The sequence below is a fragment of the Accipiter gentilis genome, chromosome 12 (assembly GCF_929443795.1).
Source record: "Accipiter gentilis chromosome 12, bAccGen1.1, whole genome shotgun sequence".
NCBI lineage: Eukaryota > Metazoa > Chordata > Aves > Accipitriformes > Accipitridae > Astur > Astur gentilis.
Window position 1 is genome coordinate 15,581,224 of NC_064891.1, and position 23,844 is coordinate 15,605,067.

At 40.4% G+C, this 23,844-nt stretch overlaps 2 protein-coding genes across 7 annotated transcripts in view; one reads left to right on the forward strand and one right to left on the reverse strand.

The window, feature by feature from the left end:
* LARP1B (La ribonucleoprotein 1B) overlaps positions 1 to 5,322 on the forward strand; it is a 33,092-nt gene extending 27,770 nt beyond the window's left edge. For 5 of the 6 annotated variants that reach the window (XM_049815597.1, XM_049815599.1, XM_049815600.1 and 2 more), the window contains 5 exons: positions 207 to 367; positions 682 to 826; positions 2,059 to 2,168; positions 2,391 to 2,518; positions 3,325 to 5,322. In XM_049815597.1, the coding sequence (XP_049671554.1) occupies positions 207 to 367; positions 682 to 826; positions 2,059 to 2,168; positions 2,391 to 2,518; positions 3,325 to 3,558 (778 nt within the window). In that variant the 3' untranslated portion in view covers positions 3,559 to 5,322. The remainder of the gene's footprint in view (positions 1 to 206; positions 368 to 681; positions 827 to 2,058; positions 2,169 to 2,390; positions 2,519 to 3,324) is intronic. The other variant, XM_049815598.1, reaches the window with a different exon arrangement.
* A 4,783-nt stretch (positions 5,323 to 10,105) lies between these two features.
* On the reverse strand, positions 10,106 to 23,543 carry PGRMC2 (progesterone receptor membrane component 2). The gene is made up of 3 exons (XM_049815603.1): positions 23,147 to 23,543; positions 12,694 to 12,849; positions 10,106 to 11,934 (listed from the first exon to the last, which is right to left on the reverse strand). The coding sequence occupies exons 1-3, from the start codon at positions 23,511 to 23,513 to the stop codon at positions 11,837 to 11,839; spliced, it is 621 nt and encodes a 206-aa protein (XP_049671560.1). The 5' UTR covers positions 23,514 to 23,543; the 3' UTR covers positions 10,106 to 11,836.
* Between the last annotated feature and the right edge of the window lie 301 nt (positions 23,544 to 23,844).

Sequence of the window (23,844 nt, forward strand, 5' to 3'; positions counted from 1 at the left end):
CTGCCTGTTTCTTGACATATTAGCAGAGAGTCTGAGTTTCTTGAGGTGCACCTGAAAACAGATGACTGGGACCCCAGGCATGCATTGTAGTGGTCATCAGGTGACTGTACTATTCTGACAGCTCTTGTGTAGACCAGAATGGTTGAAAACTGATTCTGTAGAAGAGCACTGTTTATAGGACAGAAATATCTTTGTTTTTTCTTCAGCAGTTCCAATGCTTCGCCTTCAGAAGGAGCTCCACTAACAGGAAGTTACGGGTGTACCCCAAATTCTCTTCCAAAATTTCAGCATCCTTCTCATGAACTGTTAAAGGAAAATGGCTTTACTCAGCAGGTGTACCACAAATATCGTCGAAGGTGTCTAATGGGTAAGTTGTTAAATACGCTTCCTAAAATTTTAGGTAGAAGTTAGCACATGTCATCTGATACCAGTTTTCTCCACATTGTTCCTCATCCTTAATTTTTCTTGGGAAAGGAAAGCAAAATTTATTTGATGCTTCTATTTTATGAACTCTGCTTTCCATTTAACTTTACATTCCCTGACAAAAAAATTACCCTCAAATTTAAACTTTAGTTACTGGAAGACCTTGCGTGTATGTATTACTAATGGAAAAGCACTTGAAAATATGCTGCTGAAAAATGAAAAAAGCTTCTCCTCCCCCCCCTTTCTTTTTTCTACCAGAGAGGAAACGGTTGGGAATTGGCCAGTCCCAAGAAATGAACACACTTTTTCGTTTCTGGTCCTTTTTTCTGAGAGATCACTTTAACAAGAAAATGTATGAAGAATTCAAACAACTTGCTCTAGAGGACGCAAAAGAACACTACAGGTATTCACTTTTTCCTGGAAGTTAAAAACTGTTGAGGTCTTACCATTTGTTTTAACGACTGTGACGTTCACATATATCTTCAGTGAACATTTTTAGTATTGGCTTTGACTCTTTGTAAATCTTTAAAATAGCAGTCTAAGTTATTTTAATACCAAAAATCTGTTTGCATAGCTAAAGGTACAGCATTTCCTGATTTGTAATCGGTCCTGAATTCTACAAAATCCTGTAACTTGTTGACCGTGACAAGGCAGCTCTATACTTACTGACACCCATAAGATTCTTTCTTCCTTAGGTGAAGACATCGTTAACCTCATTCAACTTGTTCAGACTGCTTCTTGCCTCTCAAAAGTACCAGAAAAATGATGGCAAAGGAAATTACCACTGCCCCTCTAGCTCTTTGATATTATTCCCTTCTTTTCACCCAGTTCCCCCTACCTCTGTTTCTCTTAGCCAAAGAGACAAGGTAGCCCGATGTTTTGAATGCCAAATGAGGAAGTACTGGCTATGGAAATCCTGAAGTTCTGATGTGTTGTCTGAGGCAGTGGAGCGATAGTTCATAGGGTGCAAAGGTGGCTATAATAATACCTTGTGTCTCTGCTCTGAGCTTTTTTGATGCTTTGATTATCTAGGGATACATTTACCAGGAGAAACTTCAGAAACCTCTTAAAGGGACTAAGGTGGCAGGAGGTGGATGCGGGACAGGAGGAGGTCCCAGCTATCTAGAGGCCCAAGGCAGCTCTGGTGACAGTGCGGCAGGCAAAGCCAGAGTGTTACTTAAACACAGAGCCAGAAACCCTGGTGCTGAGGTGTGTGGGAGCTGAAAGGACACTGAGTCCTGCCCTACACATAGGGTTTTGCACTGGTGGTGGGTCTGGCTGACTTTTGGTCCAACCCACTATGGTTGGTTTTATGTTGAAACTGTTGGTGTATACAAATGTACTGAAAAGGTGAAAGCATTTGTCTTCATTTTTGTACATGTGTGTAGTGTCTGTAGTTTGTAAGTTGACGCTGTGGGACAAACCTGATTTTCGTAAGCCAGTGCTGATTATTTGTGAAGATATTTCAGAACAACACATCAATAAAAACTGATGTGAAAAGGAAGTGGTTTTTTACAAGAAGGGTAAAATGAGACTGCCATTTACTTAGATGCAAGGAGAGACTGAAAGCTTGCATCCTTCTGAGGAATGAGGAGTGTATGTATAAGATTTTTGTACCTCTTTGTTCTGTTACAGGTATGGATTGGAATGCTTGTTTCGATTTTACAGCTATGGCCTAGAAAAGAAATTCAGGCAAGAAATATTCAAGGATTTCCAAGAAGAAACAAAGAGAGACTATGAAGCTGGTAATTATCATAGGCCAGTCCCTGCTCACACCGGGGTAACTTTAGTTGGGAGATTAATCCCAGTTCCTTGGCACTGACTTGTTAACTAACCCAAGAGCAGCTTTTGTTCATGTTCCTTTTATCTTGCAGTTCTCTTAACCATGTAGTTACCAGTGAATAATTTAAGTTTTTAATTAAATTTTACTTTTGTAAATTGGTAAAATTCTCTTTTTCCATTATTAGGTCAGCTATATGGACTGGAAAAATTTTGGGCTTATCTAAAATACTCTCAGCACAAGACTCCAACCATTGACCCCAAACTGCAAGAATACCTTAGTAAATTTAAGAGACTGGAGGACTTCAGAGTGGATGTGAGTTTTAATACCTATTTTAAATAGATATTTGGTGTACGAGTATTTTTCCTGCAAGGTAAACTGAGAACAGTACTTCATTTCACAAAAAGGCAGCTTTACAAATCCTGTCAATGACTAGAAAAAGCATTATTAAAAAAAATTAAATTCAAATGAAAAATGCAGTTTTATGCTACATGTTCTTTTTTGAACCAAAGTATGGTGCTGAGATGTGGTAGCTAACATGTAAAAGGTGGTGATCCATTTTCATTATGTAATGAAATAAATAGCAAAAAATAGCGTATTTGTCACTCGTAAGACTGATGACTTTTATACTGTATAAGAATTTGGCAAATGAGTTAATGGCCGACTGGCATTTCTTAATGAACTGTGACAGGCATTGTCCTTGCTGAGACTTTACATGCCAAATTCAATGTATCCTTCCTGTCGAATGCTGAATTCCTAAACTGTGTGAGTCCAGAGTATAGCGCTTCCGTGCTTTTCGTAACTGGGTTATGGTGCGCTACGTTACCATCGTCCTCTATAATCCTCCATTTTGTAGGAGTTGTGGCAAACATTTGGGCAGTGACAATTAAATAATGCTGTAAGACTGTTCCAAGTCCTTAATATGTCATATACTTGCACTTCTAGCTAAACATCCAGGAAAGCTTTATAATATCATCAGTGAGTTGTAACTAAGATTACTAGGCCTAACTAAGGGCCTAATTGTGGAATGCTCTGTCTTTTTTGATCCTATAAGTATATGGAAAGGCAAATACCTGGCTGTACAGAAAAACGTTTAACAGGTTGCCAATGTTTATTTTCAGCCTCCTATTAGTGAAGAATGTGGCAGAAAGAGACCGGTTGCTGCAACAGGTGAGGATTCTGGTCATCGCAGACATCAGTCCAATTCTTCTAAAACACTTCTTGCCGCTAAACCCACGGCTGCCTGTCAGTCCCACGCACAGGGGAACATTACCAGTGGGAATATTGTGCAAGCATCCATAGGCCGTAATAATACTGCCACAAAATCTATAGAAAGTGACTTACCAGAAAAATAGACTTAAGACGAGCTTGTGCCCTTGAGAATCAACTTTTACATCACTCTTAATTTGGAGATCTTGAAGGCGAGCCAATCTAATACATGATTAAAAATGTATGGGAAGACAAAGGATTGGATTCTCTTTCTCACAGGATTTAGTTCCAAAACACTTACCCTAGGAGAGTTGCTTTTGGTTTTGGGATCATCGGAAGGATCCTAGGGAAGATTCTTTGGCTTCAGTATTGCTTTCCTCAAGCTTTTGTTTACAAAGAACTGCATTCCTTGCATATGCAAAAAATACTTTGGGGATGCCTTACATTTCAGCTTGTATTTCTTAAAAAAAGGTATGACATACCCACGTTATTTACTGTGCTTTCTTTACCCCGACTTGCCCATTATTTGTATTTTACCAAAGCAAAAAAGAGGACGTTATATGTAGGATTTTAAATGTAAAGGAAGGATTTATGTGATTGGTTTGCTCTTGAATCGAACTATTAAAAAGTATGGTTTTGTGCAAAAGCACACTCGAGAATGTGCAGCTATGTATGAAACTGCTTTTCTGGATTCTATTTAAAGACATAGTTTCTATTTTTTTCAGGGTCTCCATAGTTGGTATTTTATTAAGTATGGAGTTTGAGTGGACATAACTGGGATAGTTTTGCAGGTATTTCCTTCAGTACTGGTTCTTAAGAACTCAAGCAACAGAAAAATACAGGGGAAAAATGTTGATTTCATAGTGTCTTAAATTAACATACAGCATTTACAGTTTGTGCAGGTTGTTAAAATAGCAAACTATTCAAATTATTCTTGGCTTGAGAGGCGTCTTCATTTGAATTCTCTTATGATTATGAAGTACTCTCACAGGAGAGGCATAATTTTTAAAAGTGGCATATTTCAAGTAATAAAAATGAGTTTGGAGGGAAACAAAGTATTCCTTGTAAATTTTATTTTTTGCTTTATTTTGCAATATCTGAATGAAGTTCTGCTTAAATTAAATTGTGCTAGCTAAACCTAATTAATTTCAAACAGGTCTTAATACAATTTCACTGAACGTAAGTTATTCAAACGCAAATCCATTTCTGCAGCTGAAAGACAGGGATGTTTATATCCTGTATTTTCTTAACAACTTCATTATTTTATTTTTAAATACTCAAAAAGACCTGAGTAGGTAACTTCTCTCTTCCAAGAGAGGGTAGGTGAGAAAAATATCAGCTTTTTGTTAGCTAACTGCACAAGACTTAAGTTATTTTTTTTAAAAAGTTACATCTAGCACAAATGCCTTAATCCGTGCAGGTGTCCTAACTGACTGCGCCACCACGTATGGGCTTTTAAACTTGTATCAGATCTCAGAGGTTATAAAAAGTCCATTAATTCTTCAGTCATTGTCTTGTGAATCTCAATGAAACAAATTAGGAATGTTTGCATTGTAAAGGGGTATATGTTAGCAGTGGCCTTCCCAACAGTTAATACAATTTCAAATCAAAATTGAGCTTTTTTTTAAGAAGTGGCCTCTTCTAAGTGAATTTAAATGAACGCACACCAATATTTTAGAGTAATATCCTATGAATACACTGAAGTGACACATCTCAATCCTGTGTTTGATCCATGCCTTTTGCTATCCAAGAAAATGATGCAAATGTAAATTTGGATTGAAATTGTATATACAAGTAATAGATTTAAGATATTTCCTTTCAATTTTTCATTGGAAAATGTGCAGATTAAGCTTTTAGTGTGTGTAATTTTGTGATATCTTGACAAATTTTATAAAAGCAACAAAACCAAAACCCTAATAATGTTGTATATCAACTCTTTTTTCCCCCAAAGTGTGAAGAAAAACAACTTGAAAGAATGTAAAGCTGTAGATTTGCATGTGAATTTCTGCTGCTTCTGGTGCACTAAGGTATCGGGGAAGCCCAGCCAAGTAAAGGCTGAAGTGGTTCTTGGAACGTGAGCCAGCTTTCTTCAAGTTCAATATTGATCTATTTTTTTCACATGACTAGGTATTTGTCCAAAAAAAAAAAAAAAAAGACAGGTGAATGACAAATATGGCTGAAAGTGAAGAGAGTGAATACTTTACCTGCTTTCTGTCCTGTTGGCCTCTATACAGCTACCTGCTTAGACAGTGTCCCTTTATTTCGGTAGACAAAAAACCATCCATGGCTCTGGCTGCCTCCTAGGAATGCCCCCTTTCACTTCCTATGGGCTTGAATCTTCCCTCACTCCCCTTGCAGACAGGTGGAAAAGAATTATACTTAGATTACTGATGTTTGCACACTGAGCTGAGACCAAAACTGCTGCATTTCAGAATAAACCCCAAAGACTTTGATGGCTAAGCAGCTTGTTTCTCTACATGGCTTAAAGTGGTTAATCACCTTTCAATAACTGGCATAGCTGTGGCAGAGCCATAAATTTGTCTTGGAACAAGCACGTAGGTGTCCAACATCCTTTCTGATGCCTTTTAGGTCCATTTAAGCCAACCTTCCGTTTGTCTGTCTTAAAGACTGATTGTGTTCTAATAGTAGTCTATTACTAAACAGTTAGCAAGTCTTAGACCTTTCCTTGTCTAGAAATTCTCCCATGTGCTTATTAAAGAATTTTGTTTTGGTTTGCTTTCACTTCTTCTGTTGAGAAATGACTGTACAAATATTTCAAAACACTACCCTGCCTAAACTCAGTAAGATTTTTCTTTTGTCATGCTGAAAATACTGGATTCTAAAGGCTTTTTAAAAAGGGAAGGCAGGCAAGACTTGATTGCTCTTGTTCCAGAGGGAGATCTGATCGTATTTCCCCATGATGAGCAGCAGTAGCCTGTCTGCAAGACTGATGCTCCTGGAGTTTAACAGGGATTTGGGTTTCTGTGGGAGATAAAGCATTAGAATGAACAGAAACCAGTTTGTATTCATAGCAGCCTCTACCCTGCAGACTTTGCTTCAGGCATCACTGCGGTACTGAGGTGACAAACTACTCTCAGTTCCGGATGGAAGAAGAGACTAAGCATTAGCCAATGTTCTTTTACTGACAAATCCCACAGCTATGCTAGGCTATACCTGTCATCTTAAAAGCTTTCTTCTCTGCTGTTCTCAGCCTGGACAGGTTTGGGTTTTTTTCGGGGGGCAGGGAGGGGGGAGAAATGCAGTTCCCTTTGCAACTTACACTTCAACACCACTATGAAAATACAGCAAACAGACCAACCCCAAAACCTAACATCGTAATGGACTTCCAGCTTTTAACTTGTCTCAGGTGTTAGTGTTCTATGACCTAAGTAACAAGAAACTTCAGAGTACAACTTGAATGGCAACATTATACCATTTTAAAGAAATTTAATCATGTCATGTTATCACTTCCATGGTAGTGCCTTGGTTAGTACCTTCAAAGCTGGTTAGTTTTTTCTATTAAAAAACCCCACTAAATCATGCCTTCAGATGTGTAAAAGTAAAGGAAAGTGATTTCGCTCTTGTGAAATGAGAAAGGGAGTTTTTATACAAACGGTAATTGAATGCTTGTGGTTACGTGACAAATCCAGACTTGCCACTGGAACTTCACACCTCCAAAAGGCTTCATTTTCAGATGCTTACAGCATGTACACTTGAGACTTTGCCCAGTTACCTAGAAAATGTGAGAGGTCAGTAAAATATGAACATCACAAGAAAAAACCCAAACCCCCTACCCAAGTAAGCTTTGTAACCTGAATGGAGAGAATTTGATTTGTTCGTGAATTTTGGAGCAAAGTTGCAGTGCCAGATTAGACCTCTCTGAAACACATTAAAGTTGCTGCCTTCTGGTACAGGAAAAAAATACCCCAAACCACAACACTCCCCAAAGAGAAAGGGCAAGGAACGCTTTGGGTTTGTTTGGGGTTTTTTTGTTTGGGTTTGGGGTTTTTTTAAGTTTTCAAGTAAACAACCCTTCACCTGCATTTGAACCAACCTTGGCACACACATTCTATGAAAGGCAGGCTTAGAAACCCAATCGGTAAATACCTGGTAGTAAACATTCAACCTTTAACCATAAATTAGAAGCCAGTGGAAGGATTTGCCAATGCCATTCATACTTAATTATTTATTTAGTTTCCATATTTAAGGAAGCCTTCAAGGCCAGAGTTACCTTATTACTAGTGTTAAGTAGGAAAAGGAGAGAATAGCCAAAGCTAGAGCTGCAGTTGCATCATTCCATTCATGCCTGAAAGAGCAGTCAGACAACAGTGATGGCAGGGTTTTTCCCCAGAGCCTACACTTTGGTCTGCAACATTAAAATGGGAGAGAACCAAGACTGCAAGAAGGACTCTAAGGCCACAGGACTTTATCACAAACACACTTAGTAAGTGAACTTGGCAACACTTCAGTACCGATTTGCCAAATTAGCGAGTTACACTGCATGAAAAACTACACAGCTTTGTCCTAAAAAAATAAAACCAACCCCAAAGCAGAGCCAGAAGACCATTGTATTCAAAGTACTAGGTCTGGATCAATATTTTGTAGTACTCTACAAAACAATGCACGTATTTCCTCCAGGAAATAAAACCCCCCAATCTTTTATTGTAGGGAAAACAATTATCAAAGAGACCCAAAACAAAGCATAAGGTTTAACTATTCCTTGACCTTTACACTGAAGACAGTAAAATCAAACTGGTTTTGCAGGAAGAAAAAAAAAAATGTTGGACAATAGCTTAGAACTAAGATAAGCGAAACAAGATCAGAAGCAGAGTGCCAAACTGCTTTTACATGCTGTGTCCAACTCTGAAGGACAGAAAATTTAAACCTTAGCCAAAGAAAAGTAGATCTAGCTCAATAAAAAGATAGAAACAAGTACAAGCATGTGTAAGGATAATTCTGTAGCCCTTAGTGGAAATTCAAGATGTTCAGCTCAAGTAACAACATGGTACTTTTGGTTTGGTTTTTTTTTTAAATCAAGAAGGTTTAAAAATAGATTTCTTGCCATAATGAAGCATTTTTTGGAAGCAGTGTACAAATGAGACAGAAGTGTCAAAAGAAATGACTACTCAAACTAGTTTAACACTAAGTCTAGCCTAGGAAAACAAGTCATACATTAAACTGGAAATGTATTTTGTTTCTAAATATAATGAGAAATACTCCCTTCAAGTCCCTTATGTTGCTTAAACAAAATTTAACACATTGTCAGTATCAACCTGCCTTGTCATTTTAGTTAATAGTGAATTTTGACCAAATGATTGACACAAACGTTACAATGATGAACGCCTCCATAAAACTCTATTAATTGCACTGAAGTTTTGATGGATCTGATGTTATTCTGTATTATTCTTTGTATGTGTCAACTTTTTATAAAAATGAAAGCTGCAGTGTGCTTTAAAGCACTTTTTTTAGGTTGTCAGCTTTAAATCACTAGTGACTTTGTATGTAGGATGAATGAGGTTAATGTAGATCCAGTAGATACTCAAAAGACAGGATTAAGTCTATGCCACATACTGCTGCCATAGGATGAGAGTTTTGTATTCTTCACCATTAAGTTGCTTCAAAGCAAAACTCATCCTTCACCCATCTCGCTGTTCAACCAATCCTAAATCATGAAAGTAAAAATTTGAGCATCGTTCTTCTAAAACAATTTAAAAAGAAAACCAAAACCAAACAACAAAAATTCATGTAACTTGCCTTTGATTAAGCTTCACTGCATTTCTTACAGCAAGGGAAAGGAAAAGGCTGCACTTAGGTTAGGAAGACATGGCACATGCAAAACTACCCTTTCTTTTCCAGTAGGAAGTTTCTACATAAGAGATACAAGCACAATAAACGGCTAACGCTACCGCTATGCCAGATGTAGCAATACTAATAGCTGTAGTGAGTGAAAAGCAGAGTAACTCACAGCAAGTGCCAAGAACCTCCAGCCATGACTTTGTACAGTAGAAGCTGTAACACATAATACGTGTATTTTTACATGGAAGCCTGGGAAAAAAGTATTTATCTGGCTGTTCTATCCAATAGTTGGGTAAGCTGCCTTTTCCTGCTCCACAGCTACACACATCTTGGTGCAATAGCTGGTGCAAAAGCTAAGTGAAAGGCACACTGTAAATGAAGCGTAGTGTAAAACCTTTTATAGCAAGATCTAGTTAAAAGAGAAAAAATTCCCTAGTGAAGCATCCAGATAAAGAACTGGCACTTAAGTACTCCTAGCTCCTGTCCTATACATGAAAGCTTTTCTTTATCCCTTAGTAGCTTGTACTGTTCCATCCAAAACATCTATTTCTGTGGTTAGTTACACTAGCATGCCCAGCATTTCAGCAGTGTAGGATGATGAGCAGACACTTGCAGTACTAACGTGCAAACCAAACTCTGGACACCGCACCAATGCTCAGCTTGCAAGGATGTGACCGAAGCAGAAAACAGTGCTTCACTGAATTAGAGCCAGTAGCTGAACAGCCACACACCTAATGGGATTGTTCAGCCTGTACCAGAACCTGCAAGTGTAACCTCCTAACTTCTGTGGAGAAATGGCTCCAGTTCTGTTATTCTTCTGTGATAAAATTATTCCAAACTTGGATGTACAAGGAGAAGAATTCAACCTGCCATCTAGGACACGTGAGTTGCACATGATTCAATGGAGGATTTTTGTTTATTTGTTTAATTTACATCAATATAAATCTCTTTCAGTCAAACAGTAATAAAAAGGAAGTAGTCCCTGGAATTTCACAGTTTACAGTTCAACAGAATGTATATATAGAAATCTGTTACTGTGGACTTGTCACAGGTGAAATCTGCAAACAGAGGTACAGATGTTAAGCCGTAAAGCTGCAAGTCATGAACTTAATGGTGTTACCGTTAGGAATTTAGCAGAACAGACGGTGAAACTTCTACAATACGTTGAGTGATACCCACGTACAGATCTCCAGCGTTCTTGTCCTATTAGTGCCACGAGACATATTCCTTTTACTGTACATTACATGATTCCCTAAAATGCTTCTCCTTCATTTACGTTGCTTACTTCTTTTCCACCATAAATGCATTGGGATAGGTTTATTCTCTTAAATAGAGCTTACCTGAGTAAGTCTTCAAGATTCTTCAAAAGCTGGGACTTGAAAGGAAAAATAACACCACGAGGACAAGGAACAGCATTAATAGTGGTGGACGTTTCATATCTGAGACTTCTTCCCCTTACTTTGTATTCCATCATACTCCTGAACAGCTTCTACATAAAGTCTGACAGCGCATTTGGTATTGTACATGCTTTATTAAAATGGTACTCGTATTTACAATATCTGCAGAAACAATCCCTCCCAAGTCTTGCATTCAGACAGACACACACACATACACACGCGCGCACGCCCCTTCACTCTACGGGGTGTGAAGGCTATGCTCCCAAAAGTTAGGCAGCTTCTGGAACAGGAGGAAGGGTGACTTTTTTGTGTGTTTGTAATTACTTAAAAAGAAGCATGGGAGTATGCATTTGGCCATCACAATGCTAATTTAAGTATATGTAGTATTAACATATGGCAGTAACACTGAGTATTCCTCTTTTACATTCTATACACAGAATGACATCAAGGTTTTCCCGTCAACAGAACATTCTAACTTCAGTCTCAATGCTGCTTGTAGTGACTATGAAACCACAATTTCGGGGCTGTCCCTTAAAACAATTCAAGTCTATGTAAGCGAAATAAGGCACAATTAATATTTGATTTGATTTAGAGGATGGGAAAAGGGGGGAGAGGCAGGCTTCAGATAATAGTTGTTGTAGAGGAAATGGTTTCACCCAATCCTTGAGAAAAGGATGAATTTTACCCCCATCCTAATCTACATGGACTTCTCTTAGAGAACTGAAGTATTCTGCCAGGGCTACTAACGCCCACATACAAAACAAAATTGGAAATTCACATTTTAACACCAGTTTCAGTAGTCTAACCTACTGATACTGATGTACATGAGTACGTCTGTCTCTAATGCTGAAGGAGAAGACACACATGAAACAAGATTCAAACCTTCCACTGAGCTTGAAGACTCACGTCTTTTAGGGAGCTTGTAATATACACTATTTGAAGGCTTCAGCTTACTGATAAAAAGGAATAGCGTTTTTGCCTTTAAGTCCCTGGCCCCTCTTCACTAACGAAGCCTAACCAGACATTACAAATAAACTGCAACAAAAAGTTTGGCAGCACAAATAATGTCTAGTATTCAAATCTTCATTTGTGAGTATATTATTTTCCTTGTACAAAACCTGTTGAATGTTTTTCGCAGCAGATGAACTGTACCCAAAGATGCAGGACATTCTGTGATGGGGAATAAGAGGTTGCAGTTCCGAAGGCCCCTGACTTTGGTTGTTTACAAAGTTCATTCCTGTTTAGTGTGATCCTTGGTATCTTCCTCATCTGTGTATTCTGATGGTTCTTCCCCTGGTTTTAGGAGTCTACCTACGTAGTCATATTTTTCTGAAAAAGATTTACGATTCCATTACAATCAAATACAGCTGCATTTGCTAGTTAGCCTGCACTGCTGCAAATTCACTTGTTCTCCTACACACTACGGTTCTGAACCCAAATCACTGAAATTGATGGCAACTTATCAGCAAGCTTAGCCTCCTAAAACAATCTTGCTACCATTGCTCCTCACTGCTTTCTCTACTCGTAGTACTTTGTTTCAATTCTCCCCCAGCTAATCAGGCAAGCTTTATCAGACAATGGCTGAAAACGCTGCTATTAAAACAGGCCCAAATTCCCTCAGCCTGTTTTGATTTCAATTAATGTCAAAAATTACTCCCCCTCCCTCCAGAGGCATACTTCCAAACTTTTGAGAAATTATGTCAAGACAAACTTGTTCAACCCTTCATGCCAAAACAACTCTTTAGTCCTAATCATAACTCCATGGCATCCAAAGCCAACAACCTGCAAGCAGGAATTCCATCAGCTAAGCTACACTGAGATTCGAGAGTGAAATACTGCGCTGAAGAGCTGAGAAGAGAACAGCTTTCTTGTATAAAGCTAAAAGGTTGACAAAGCTATAGTGGGATGTAGTGGAATCCTCTCTGTGGAAGAAAGGCCTGAAATCCCTGGTCTTTTCCTAAGAAAGTTACATTGCATTATTCATGTCACTGTCAACACCTCTTTAAAAGCTGCCCCAAGCCCAAATCAGTCATTTTTATTAAAAGCATTTTCTTAAGCTAAAGGTGTGCTGCTAATTTGAGAATTTACCTTTAAATTGCATTTCCCACTCTCTTACACTTTCCATCTGTACAGCATTTAAGTCCGATAGGTCATCATATTCATCTCTGAGTGCATCTTTATCTAGACAGAAAGTTGCTAGTCCCCTGGAGGCATCTCTGCCAGCAAATATTCCATATGGACCCTCTGAAAACAAAAAGACAAAATTGATACTTTCAAGTCTTTGTTTATAGTGATCAATCTCAGTTCTGTAAATAGTCTGCCGAAGCCAAACGTTAAACTTCCACAGTGATGGGAACAGCAGTAGTTTCAACGCCATGGCTGTTCCAATATTCAACAGCACTGCAATTCAATCTTAAGTATCGCTAGGAGATAAAGTCTGCTGTGAGAAGCAGAACCAGGAAAATAGCTTTGAAGGGATATCTGGAAAAATCCCTGTCATTTGATGCAAGTCAGTTGATGTAAATTCCAAAGGGACTGGAGGCTGGAATTCAAAAGAAACACACTTCTATTAAGCAAAGCATAGAATACTTACAAGTCAGGCATGAATAGAAGCAAATTATATAGACATCTTACTTAGAAATCCATTGAATTTTAGCAATAAATAGAACTTGAGTGCCAATTAATAATTTTACTTCACTTACAGAACCACCACAATTTTCTACATACTTGACATACAGTTCATCTTTTCATGCATTTCTTACTTCTGTGGAAGTAACCTCATTTATTTTGGGCAGCTTATCACCCACACACCTATCCTGTATTGTTCTTGAAAACTGCACAAATCTTCACGCTAGGAATGTAAAGCAACTACTTCCTTCATGCTTTTTGACAAAGCACCACAAATACGCTAATAAAATTTTGAGCAATGACTATCAAATAAATATTATTACTAAGAGAACTGGATGATCTGCAAACCAAAAACTTTCAGGACAAGGTTGGTAACTGGCTTTCCCAAATTTTAATGAATCTAAAGAACTTCAAGCATATTGTTACCTTAAATTTTCTTGACCTCAAAACAAATACCTTAATTCGGCTTAAATAAAACAAAACGAAACAAAGCCAATTTAATATTTTCTGCACTAACTGCAGCAGCTAAGCAACAGGGAAATGCCCAAGGCATTGTAAAGAGAGGTCACTACTTGAAGATAAACAGGCCAGAACCCTTCTCTGGCTTACCTCTCGGAAGACGACAGTGGCCGTCAGCCTGAAGAAAAGGCAGCACCCGTGGGCAAGAATGAACACAAGCAAGTGGCAACACACTGTCCTTCACCCCCTCTATTGCCTGCTGTAGCACCTCAGACCTCTTCTGCACCAGGACGAGCCACAGGAAATCATTCAGAGAGGCTGGTTTCCTCCCAGGCCGCTTGCTCCAGCCACCACACCTATCTGCTCTTGGCGGGCATTGACTTCAGGGTTGAGACAGAGGCTGAATGCTGCAAGAAGAACTCCTGAGGCAGGAAACCCAAGTACCATATGGATTAGAAGAAACTACGTCCTCACCAGAACTGGTGTCGTCTCTCCACCCCAGAGTGCTTGGCATTGTAAGTTGCTTACAGTCAAACCTGAGAACAGAAGGGTGTCTTGTGTGCCAAAGACAATTCCCTTGTCTCTCTGGAAATAAACCAACTGATTTAAAAGGAAAGTTTCACAAGAAGTACACATCAGAGAAAGAACTATCAACTGGAAGCTTGCACTGTACAAATCCGGCCGTAAGAGACAACCACAATGATTAACAGCATCTTCATGCTCGTCCTTTCAGGAACAACATTCACAGTAACCACCTCTGGGATCAGGGACTACATTTGTGCTACTTAGGAGAAACAGAGTCAAGAGGGCTTGTGAACTCTATCTTTCCTATTTGCATCCTGAATTAGATGTTTATTTGAAAAACAGGATTCAGAGACTGAAATCAATGCTATACCAAGTTATTTATCCATTTTGCATGCTCAGTTACTTCCCATAAAACAGGGTAAGAGGTCATCATTTGCAACATAACATAGAGCTTCTTCAAACAAAAAGTCTTGCTTCACTCCAAAATAGCTACCCTTCAAGTGATCTAGTTTTTGATGTTCTGAATGAAGAACACAGGAGCTATAAGCAACTCTTAACAAAGACCATACGCGATCAGGAAATCCTTAAGAGCAATTATAAATTGCTACTTAACCTCTCCACCAACAGTATTTTGTCCCCAGCTTTTCCTTTCTCTGAAGTTGAAAACAACTATTTCCATAAACCCTACTGGCTACTTGCATAATGCATTTTAAAAAATCTGGCTAACCAGAGTTAGAGAAGCATACTGTTATCCTTCCCTTCTGCCCTGCATGTAGTGGTTTATGGAGTTTTACAGCACCTGCTAAGATGCCACCTCTTGGTCTACCAGCTTGATTCCAGTTATTTCTATTAAAAAGAGAATTACATTATATTTATCAGATCAAGCCCTGAACACCCTTCCATCTCAGTAATATACTTAGTTGAAAGCATGAATGCTTTTAGCATACATCAGTTTGCATTAAGATTAATGGATGCAAGTTTCTGCAAATATATTGTAATGTCAGATGCTATTATACCAATATTTTTTTCTTTTCCAAAATTGAATTTAAATGTTAACATTACAGCATGTTTACTACAGAAGTATTCAGGAGTCACAGAAAAACTGTTAAGCCAAGTTCAAGCACTCAACAGAATGCTAACTAATAAAACCAGCCTTTGGACTTGGTAGACAGCATCTCACAGCATCTCAAATTCCAGCTCTGCAAATGTAACTTAGAACTGTGTCCCATTCTTTAATCCTTTACTAAAAGGCAAATATTGAATTATGATTATTTAAAAAAAAAAAAAAAAAAAAAAGCACAAGCCTAGCTTCACCTTAGTTGCAGGGTTGCTAAAGCAGAAGTTCGGAGATCTCAGTATGAGCAATCTACATCAAGATTTAAAGATTCCATTCAGATACTTTTACACAGAGATTAAGTACAGTATTTTTATATTAATATAGAATATACCGGACTGGGGTTTTGCTATAAGCCCTAGTCTATTATTCACTTTTATATAAATACTGGTGAAATTCTTAAAAAGGTATTTTGCCTATCAGATTTCATTGCACTTCGAGAAGCGTCTGGGAAGGTGCCAGCATAGAGAGCCCTGGGGAGAAAATATACTTCAAGAACATGATCCTGAGGTAGAGACATTAGTGCAATCCTAGACATACTCCCACCAAGTTGTTTCATGACCAGATGCAATCTACTCTGCAAGCCCTACCCATAGTCCTTCTTTTCTTTCCTTTTGTCTGCCTACCTAGACTGGCTCCCATTCTAAATAATTGATTGCACCATGACATGGTATACATACTGAAGAGATTGCAAAAAGAGATGCTATTAGCACAGCTATGTATACCAAACTGATTTTTCAAGACCCTGCCACAAAATTTCAGTGGTTTTCTTTTGCAGTACCCCCACATGAGCTATTTCATAGTCAAATATTTCTTTAAAAAATTCTCCTCCCACTCCTATTTGGCATCTTGCAACAAAAAAAGGAAAGTCAGGGAGGTGTCAAAATCCGTTAAAACAGGTCTGCTACGTTATGTGGCTACACAAAGCGACGAGCCTTACATGAAGGAAAACTTTGTTCGTTGGAGAATACTTTTCTTCCCATCATTGCTTTCACGTATTAGAACACTTTGTTTCAGAACCTTTGTTTCTTTTAGCGCTGAGACCAAACAGTTATCAAGACTACATATTTGCCTGCGTATCTCCACATCTATACCACATTTACACAATGCCTTTTTCCCCCATATAAAGTCCTCATTTACCTCACAACTCTAGCTTGTATAAAGCATGCCTTTCTCTAAGCTACAATGCATGCAAAATGTTGCTAACCACCACCTGCAGATCCTCACTTTCTTTCAGAAACCAGTTAAAAATCTGGGAGCCTTGATGAATTTGACATCTTGTTCCAGCCTGACATTCATCTTTACTCACAAATGAACTGGGTAGCTTGAGAACTGGCAAGATCAAAGTCTCTTCAGCCAGTAAAAATACCTTTCCAATTCCTGCACTCGGGATTACTGCATCTCCTGGCCCTGTTTTGGTTCTCAAATGAAGATATCATTTCTCTTTGTAGACACTCTAAAACAACAGCAGGCAAAGAAAAATAAATTTAACATTAAATCACTGTATTTAAAAAGTTAGGATATGAAGCTGTCCAAGCTCAAGCTTTTAGGTGGAAGCACTGCTTCTAGTCACTTGCTCCAAAACAGGCTAAACTGTATCTTGGAACAGCATGTTTCAATTTTCAGCCAGTTTGGCCAATAGTTCCCCCAGCAAAACCTATGCTGGTGTTCAACTTTTGAGTAGATATTCTTGGGTTTATCAGTGAGGCTAATCTGACCATTTCAGTTCTATACTAGCTTTGCAGAACATCCCAGAGTATTGCTCCAAGACTAGTAACGAAGGCGTACGCTGAACTTTGGACTGCTCCAACTGTCAGCACAGGGACTGCGCCACAGATAGCCACATGTGGACTTTTTATCTAATGAAGTGATTTGTAATCTATGAATTGTATGCATTCTCGCAAGGCCCATACAAGTTCTCTGAAGAAGCCACACAGGTTAACAAGGTTCAGTTTTAAACCAGCTTTGGTTTCTTCAAGTAGTCAAAAAACACTTCCAAGCAATCACCAAATACCCAAAGCATACCAGATGTTCTTTGCATCTGTGGGCTCTGTGCAGCCACTGGAAATAAACCCCAGTTTTGTCTGAAGCTTAGAAATTCATGGACAACATTTCTTAAACTGCAGGTGAGAATAAAGACTCATCTCTCCTTTAATGTAAGTTAAAGGAACAAAGGGAGACAGACCACAAAATTATTGACAGCTGCACTATTCTACCACTTTGTCTACCTTTTCCACTCCAAATCAAAGCAAAATCTCCACTGTCTGTTTAAAATTTTCCATCTGAATCCTGACACGTTTGTTCAGTGCTGCATCTTTTATGAGGGAATGAAAAAGCTACAAATTAGACAAAGCCACTTTGAGATGTAGCTTGAAAGCAGAAGCTTTCTAATAACATTTATCACTGGGAATTCAAGGTGACATAATGTCAACTTTACTGCTCCAGATTTGCACGAAAGGGAAGATGTGGGTCATTTTTAAGTTACAACTTGCATGGAAAGTAAGCATTCTTAGGAGAACAATCCACAAAGTCTACATGCTAAGATGGGAACTGCTTAGAAAGAGGGGTCTAAACCCGACTTCTTAGGCACAAGCCCAGAGGGCCTCGCACTCTCTTTTGCTTGCTTCCTTTTTAACTCTGTGAAAAAAAAAATGCAAGAATCAATGACCCAATTTCAACTAAAGGGACAGACAATGAGCGCTGCTAGGAGAGCCTGTAGTTCGGTAGTCAGGAGATTCCTGGAAGACAGCTCCATACTTGAGGAGGACCTAGATCCCACATCTTGCTTTAGTCAGAAATGCTCTGGCCACTAGTTTATTTCATAATAAGGCAAGCAACGCTGGCCAGGTTTTTTGATTAAATGAAAGAGAGCTACACTGCTATGTACTGGATTTAACATCTGTATGTCATTAACAATGATGCCACTGTCACATCCTAATATATCTTGCTTTGAGCATACCTGCTTGATCAGGCCCATCAAGCCTCAGGTGACTGAGCCTGAATGGTTTAATTAGGAACTAGGGATTTACACAGACCTTTTATCAAGACACAGTTGTTCAAGTTTTAAGGAATATATTCAGGTTATTAAAAAAGGAAGAAGAAAAGAAAAAAAGACAAAGACAGAGCTGACAGACACACAAAGCAGAAGCAGAGGAGGAGACAGAGTGTTGCATCTTCCTGCACAGAATGACTTCACTGGCCCTGCTCTCTGTGAACATGGACTGAGGGCTTAGAACAACCCCTTCATCCTCGTGGCAAGGGCACTACTCCCTTTAATTGGAAGTAGGGAAACAATCCCTCACCCAAACACCTTTTTAGTTCTACTACTTCTGGTAGGAACTTAGCTTCTTTATCCAGAAACGCTGTTTCTTTGAAAAGCTGAGTCCCAGGGCGAGATACACCTCCATTACACAGACACCAAATTGCTGACAAACATCAAAAACACAGAGAAGATAAACACCTTACAGGAAGCCCTCCTTTTCCCTCAGTCTTGTCATCTGTACTTATCTGTAAACCCTCAGCCTGTTGTGTTCTTAAGATAAGGCCACCTGTAACAGAATTCTCAAGACACAACATATATGATGTCCCTCCTGCAACATTTCACTCTAACCATAGACCCTTGTAAAGGATGTATTGAAAAGCATCACTGCCATCTTTTAAAGAGAGACACAATGAAGTTTACAGCACTCAATTTCAGAGGAAGTCTGACAGCATCACATTATTTTTACACAAATGATGGGGAAAAAATGGCAGCTGTTTACTACAGAATTTTTCAAATTATTTAACATCAGAAATCATGGTTCTTAACTGGATTTGCAACATGAAATAAAGGTAATTTTCCCCTCATGAAAAATGAACTATGATGGAAACTTTTGTGGAAGGAACTACTACTACCTGATCTACTACTCTTGGCAAACTGAAAAGCAGAAATCTTCATGACATTTTGCCAGACAAGAGTGGGATGAGAAATTAGTTGACAGTGACAATGCACTGCGGCGAAGGAAAGTCAGGAAATTGATTTTTTTTAAATCATGAAACATTAAGAACCAAGAAGTGACGTGGAACAGTTGTATACACTGGATTCCATATAATCTTGCTTTGTCATGCTCCAAGCTGTTATTTTTCAGAACTGCACGAAGTATTTCATAAATTAATCAAAACCTGTTAAAAGCATTATCTTGGCATGCCAATTTAAATGTTAAATATTAAAATTTGCTAACAATACTTCAACTCTTCCTATGCCCTTCTATTGACCAATATACTACCAGGAAACAAACATGAAATTAAATGTTGCGATAAATTAAGCAGTAAAAACTGTCTCTCACTATAAGGCTATAAAACCAACACAGCACACACTAAAGGTATTAATCATTAGACTCTAAGTCATGAGATGTGATTACAGATGGGGAAATCACCCCAAAACAGCTTCTTCAAAATTCTGGTTACATGACATTTTTAATAGTGAGCCGCTAATTGTTTACTTTATTTCTTTTACAGTTTGTGGGTGATAATGGAAGAGGTAATTAATTAAAGTTAATAACCAAGCAAAGCATTCTAGGACACAGACTCATTTGGCACAAACAGAGGTGGTATTTAATACACCTAAAAGTGAAGTGTTGAAACTAAGCGTATACTTGCCAGAGAGAGGACTATCCCAGGAAGCAGCATTTTGGAAAAGAAAGTGGCACGTGAAGTTTTAAATTACAAGTTCAGTGTAAGCAAAGTGATGTTTTGGAGGCACAGACAGTTAAACGTGTGATATAACCTCTTCTTGCTCTTAGCTAAAATGCATTAGACATTCCAAAGACTAATAGGATACCAATGAGATAACTTGTGGAAGGCTTAAAGAAGACAACATGAGAAAACCCGAAAAATTTGGAAAACATTTCCATTAAATATTCAAGACAGTGAAGTTTTCAGTCATGGCTGTTTGAAAGGATGACTTCAACAGTCTATCAATTTTTAAAAATATCTTAATTGTATGTATGTAAAGGGCTCTTCACTGAAACAGACCAAAGCGTAACAGGATTCAGTGGATGGAAACTTAGAAACAGGAGAGCTTCTAATAAGATCAGAAGCTTGTGGGAATTTTAATGGAATCTCAACTGCTGGACAACAATCCGGACTAGATGACAATTCTGTGCGTTTTTAGCCTTCTGCTGTAAGTAGAGAAATAAGGAACACCTTTGCATCCAAACAACACTGAAGGAAAAAAAAAGAACAGACCTTAATTTCAAGACATCAGGAGCCTTCTGAGACAGCCACGTTATTCAACGTTAACCTAGCAGTCAAGACATCCTTAAGATTTGATAGTGAGCCCTCAGCCAATGCTTTCTGCTGCCTTCAAAGCTGAAGCACTACTTCACATCAGTACCTCAACAAAGTACAAAAGGCTCACAGTCAGAGCCTGCAATTTCAGCAAAGCCAGTGCCCTCAACTGTTTCTTCTGTTAGACAAAATTTGGCCGTGGCTTTGTTGGTATGCTTTGCACTTCTCTTGCTATACTCCAGCTATCAGGTGTAAAATTACCAAGAGAACTGCTGTGGACATCTGGCTATTCAGAAGTCTTTCTGAAAAAGTCTCAACCAGGTGTAGAAGACTTTTCCACCTAACTCTTCTCAGATCTTTTAAGGCCTGCAAACCACCTACTACCTTTTTTTCTTTTCAGCCACAAAACAGTTGCAAGAAAATATTCCCCAACATGCATCCATACAGGGAAACCACGTCAGCATGATTCAAAAATCAGCACATCTGGCAGAAAACACACACAGCTGATGATGTGCAGGTTGAGCACCACTATCCTACTAATGTGCATGGACCCAAGCAACAGAGATCTGAGAGACAAAGATGATGTCAGTTCTGTTATAAAAGGCAATCTTTCACTACAGGGAGGGGAAAGGAAAAAAAAAAAAAAAAAAGCAGCCTTTGTCCCTCTCCACAAAAAGCTAGAAGCACTGCTTTAGGGAAACCAGCTGCTGCCAGTTATCAAAAAAGCAGACTTATGTCCTAGAACATAAAGCTTCGGCTTCCTCACAGTAATAGACCTCCAGAAGTTGACGATGTGAACCAGTGATGACATCTACAGTGGAGAGTCTAAACTTAATTGACATTTGATACACAAAAGAGCTAAAGTGAATGTTTAGATTATGGTTCAGTATTATTTCATGGAATAATTCATGAAGCAATTCGTCAACTCACTGGTGTTTTAAGTTTCATGTAGCATATGTACTACCTGCATTTTATATCAGCACATAGGTCTCAGTTTAAAAACCCCTCAAGTGAGAGAGACAAAAGAACTAGCCCGGTTAAGCGTCATGAAAGCTGCAGCACACCAGACTGCATTTTCTCAGCTTTACTGGTCAATAAACAACATAAGGCATGGCATGGTAGCTTAGATTCCATTGTTAACTTTTACAGTACCCAGTAAGAAAAGCATTTTGATTCAGTTATGGCAGTTTCAACTTCTGCGAGTGGTAGCAGAGCTGGTATCACAAACTTTGAGGGTAACCAGAGTTACAAAACACTGGGCCAGTTCAACTGTACAACTGCTTGTCACTTCCCCAGTAAGAACCAAAGAATTGTAACATGCCAGTTCTGTATTTTTCTTTTTGTAACCTAAGATTATTAAAAAACAAGAATAATCATTACTTAACTTGAACTATTTCCTGGGGGGTGGGGGGAAAGTATCCTCTCTCTCCTCTACCCCTCATATGAGGGCACTTGCCATACCTACTATGAAAACTCCTGCATAATTTGATTAGGTCAAGTTTTCCAAACCACCATTGTTTAAGGAAGAAAATTATCAGCAGTCATAACCCTCATTTCCTTTGGCATTAGATGTGAACCCAGGGCTCACTAGTAAGTTTATCCACCTCATTAAAAAGAACACTGTTTATTACGAGAAAATATGCTGCAGTTTCACAATCTACGAATCTGTGAATATGTAAACATAACACTGCATTTGAAGCATACTTTTCTGAACCTTTGAAGTATACGTTTCCACTCAAAAAACCTGTGCTGTCTGTTTTTCTACTGAAGAGATCAGGTTGATTTCTGCACTCTTCTCAACGATAGCAACATATCAGTCCCCGAGCCCTCCCTGCTTGCCTCTATCCTGATTAAAATTCATACTCAATATGGCACTGGCACCTAAATAAGTAACCAGCTGGTTTTTTTCCTTCCTGAACCGTAAGAGCTAGAACGAAGGAAGCATTGCTCAGTTGCACTTGGGAAACCTACTAGAAAAGACAGAAGAAGAAAAAAAAATAAAAAATAATTAAACACTGCACATCCAAATCCAGGCAAGTGGAAAAACGGATGCCTGACGAGCACCTGAACAGAACCCAGACCCGTTTCGCATCACCTACTTTAAGGCCACCGTTAGGCCCCAGGCAGGCAGGCAGACCCAGTAAGGGGTTGCAGACGACCGCGACCAGGGCCGGGTCGCGGTTTGCAGGGCTGCTTCCCATCTGACACCACCACGGGCAGCCGGCGGCCTTATCACGCGTGAGATAAATCCAGGGCCCCGAGTGAAGCCACCAGCCCTGGAAGGCAGCGACGCCTCCCCGAAACCCACCGCCCCCCCAGGACCGGGGGGGGAGGGAGGCCTGGAGCCCCCCTCCCCCCCCGGCGGCCGGTCACGCCCGCCTCAGCCGTCTCGCCCCCCCCCGCCCCAGCACCGCCCCCGCCTCCCGGCAGCGCCGCCCGAACGGCAGCCGAGGGGCGGCGCGGGGCCCCCGCCCGGCACGGCGGGAAGGGCGGCTTTCTCCGAGGGACCCCCCCCCGCCCGCTCCGTCCCCATCCCCGTCCCCTCACCGGGCCCGTAGAACTTGCTGCCTTTGGTCACGTCGAAGACTTTGCCGTTGACAGCCAGGAGGATACGAGGGTTGCGGGCCCCGTCGAACTCGCGCAGCTGCTCCAGGGAGAAATCCCGCCGCTTCATCCGCGGCAGAGCGGCGGCCTGGTTCTGCCGGGCCGCGCCCCCCGGCCCGCTCCGCGTCCCCCAACGCAGGTACAGCCGGTAGGCCGCCAGCAGCGCCAGCGCCAGCAACCCCACGTTCAGCAGCATCTCGCCGCCGCCCACCACCGCCGCCGCCGCGCCGGCCGGCGGCTCCCCCGCTCCCCCTAGGCCGCCGTCGCTGCTCCCCTCAGTCCTTAGCTTCCCATCCCCATCGTCCGCCATCACTGCCAGGCCAGCGCCTGCCCGCCCAACGGCTCCGCCCCTAGCTCGCGCCCGGCGAGACGCCAGGCGGCCGGTCCCGCCCCGCCCGCCCACTTCCCATTGGTGCCGGGCCCAGGCGGTACCCGCCCCCGGCGGGCTCGCACCGCCCCGCGGGCGAATTGGGTGCGGGGCACGCCCCGCCGGCCCTTCAACGGCTTCTCTGCTCGCGAGAGGTGGTGCGGCCGGCGCGCCTGCGCGGTCGGCTCGCTGCGCTCCCCCGCGCGGTCGGGTGGCGTTGGCGGGAGCGTCTCGTGCGGGGCGGCTCGCCTCAGCCGCCGCTCCGCTTCCCCTC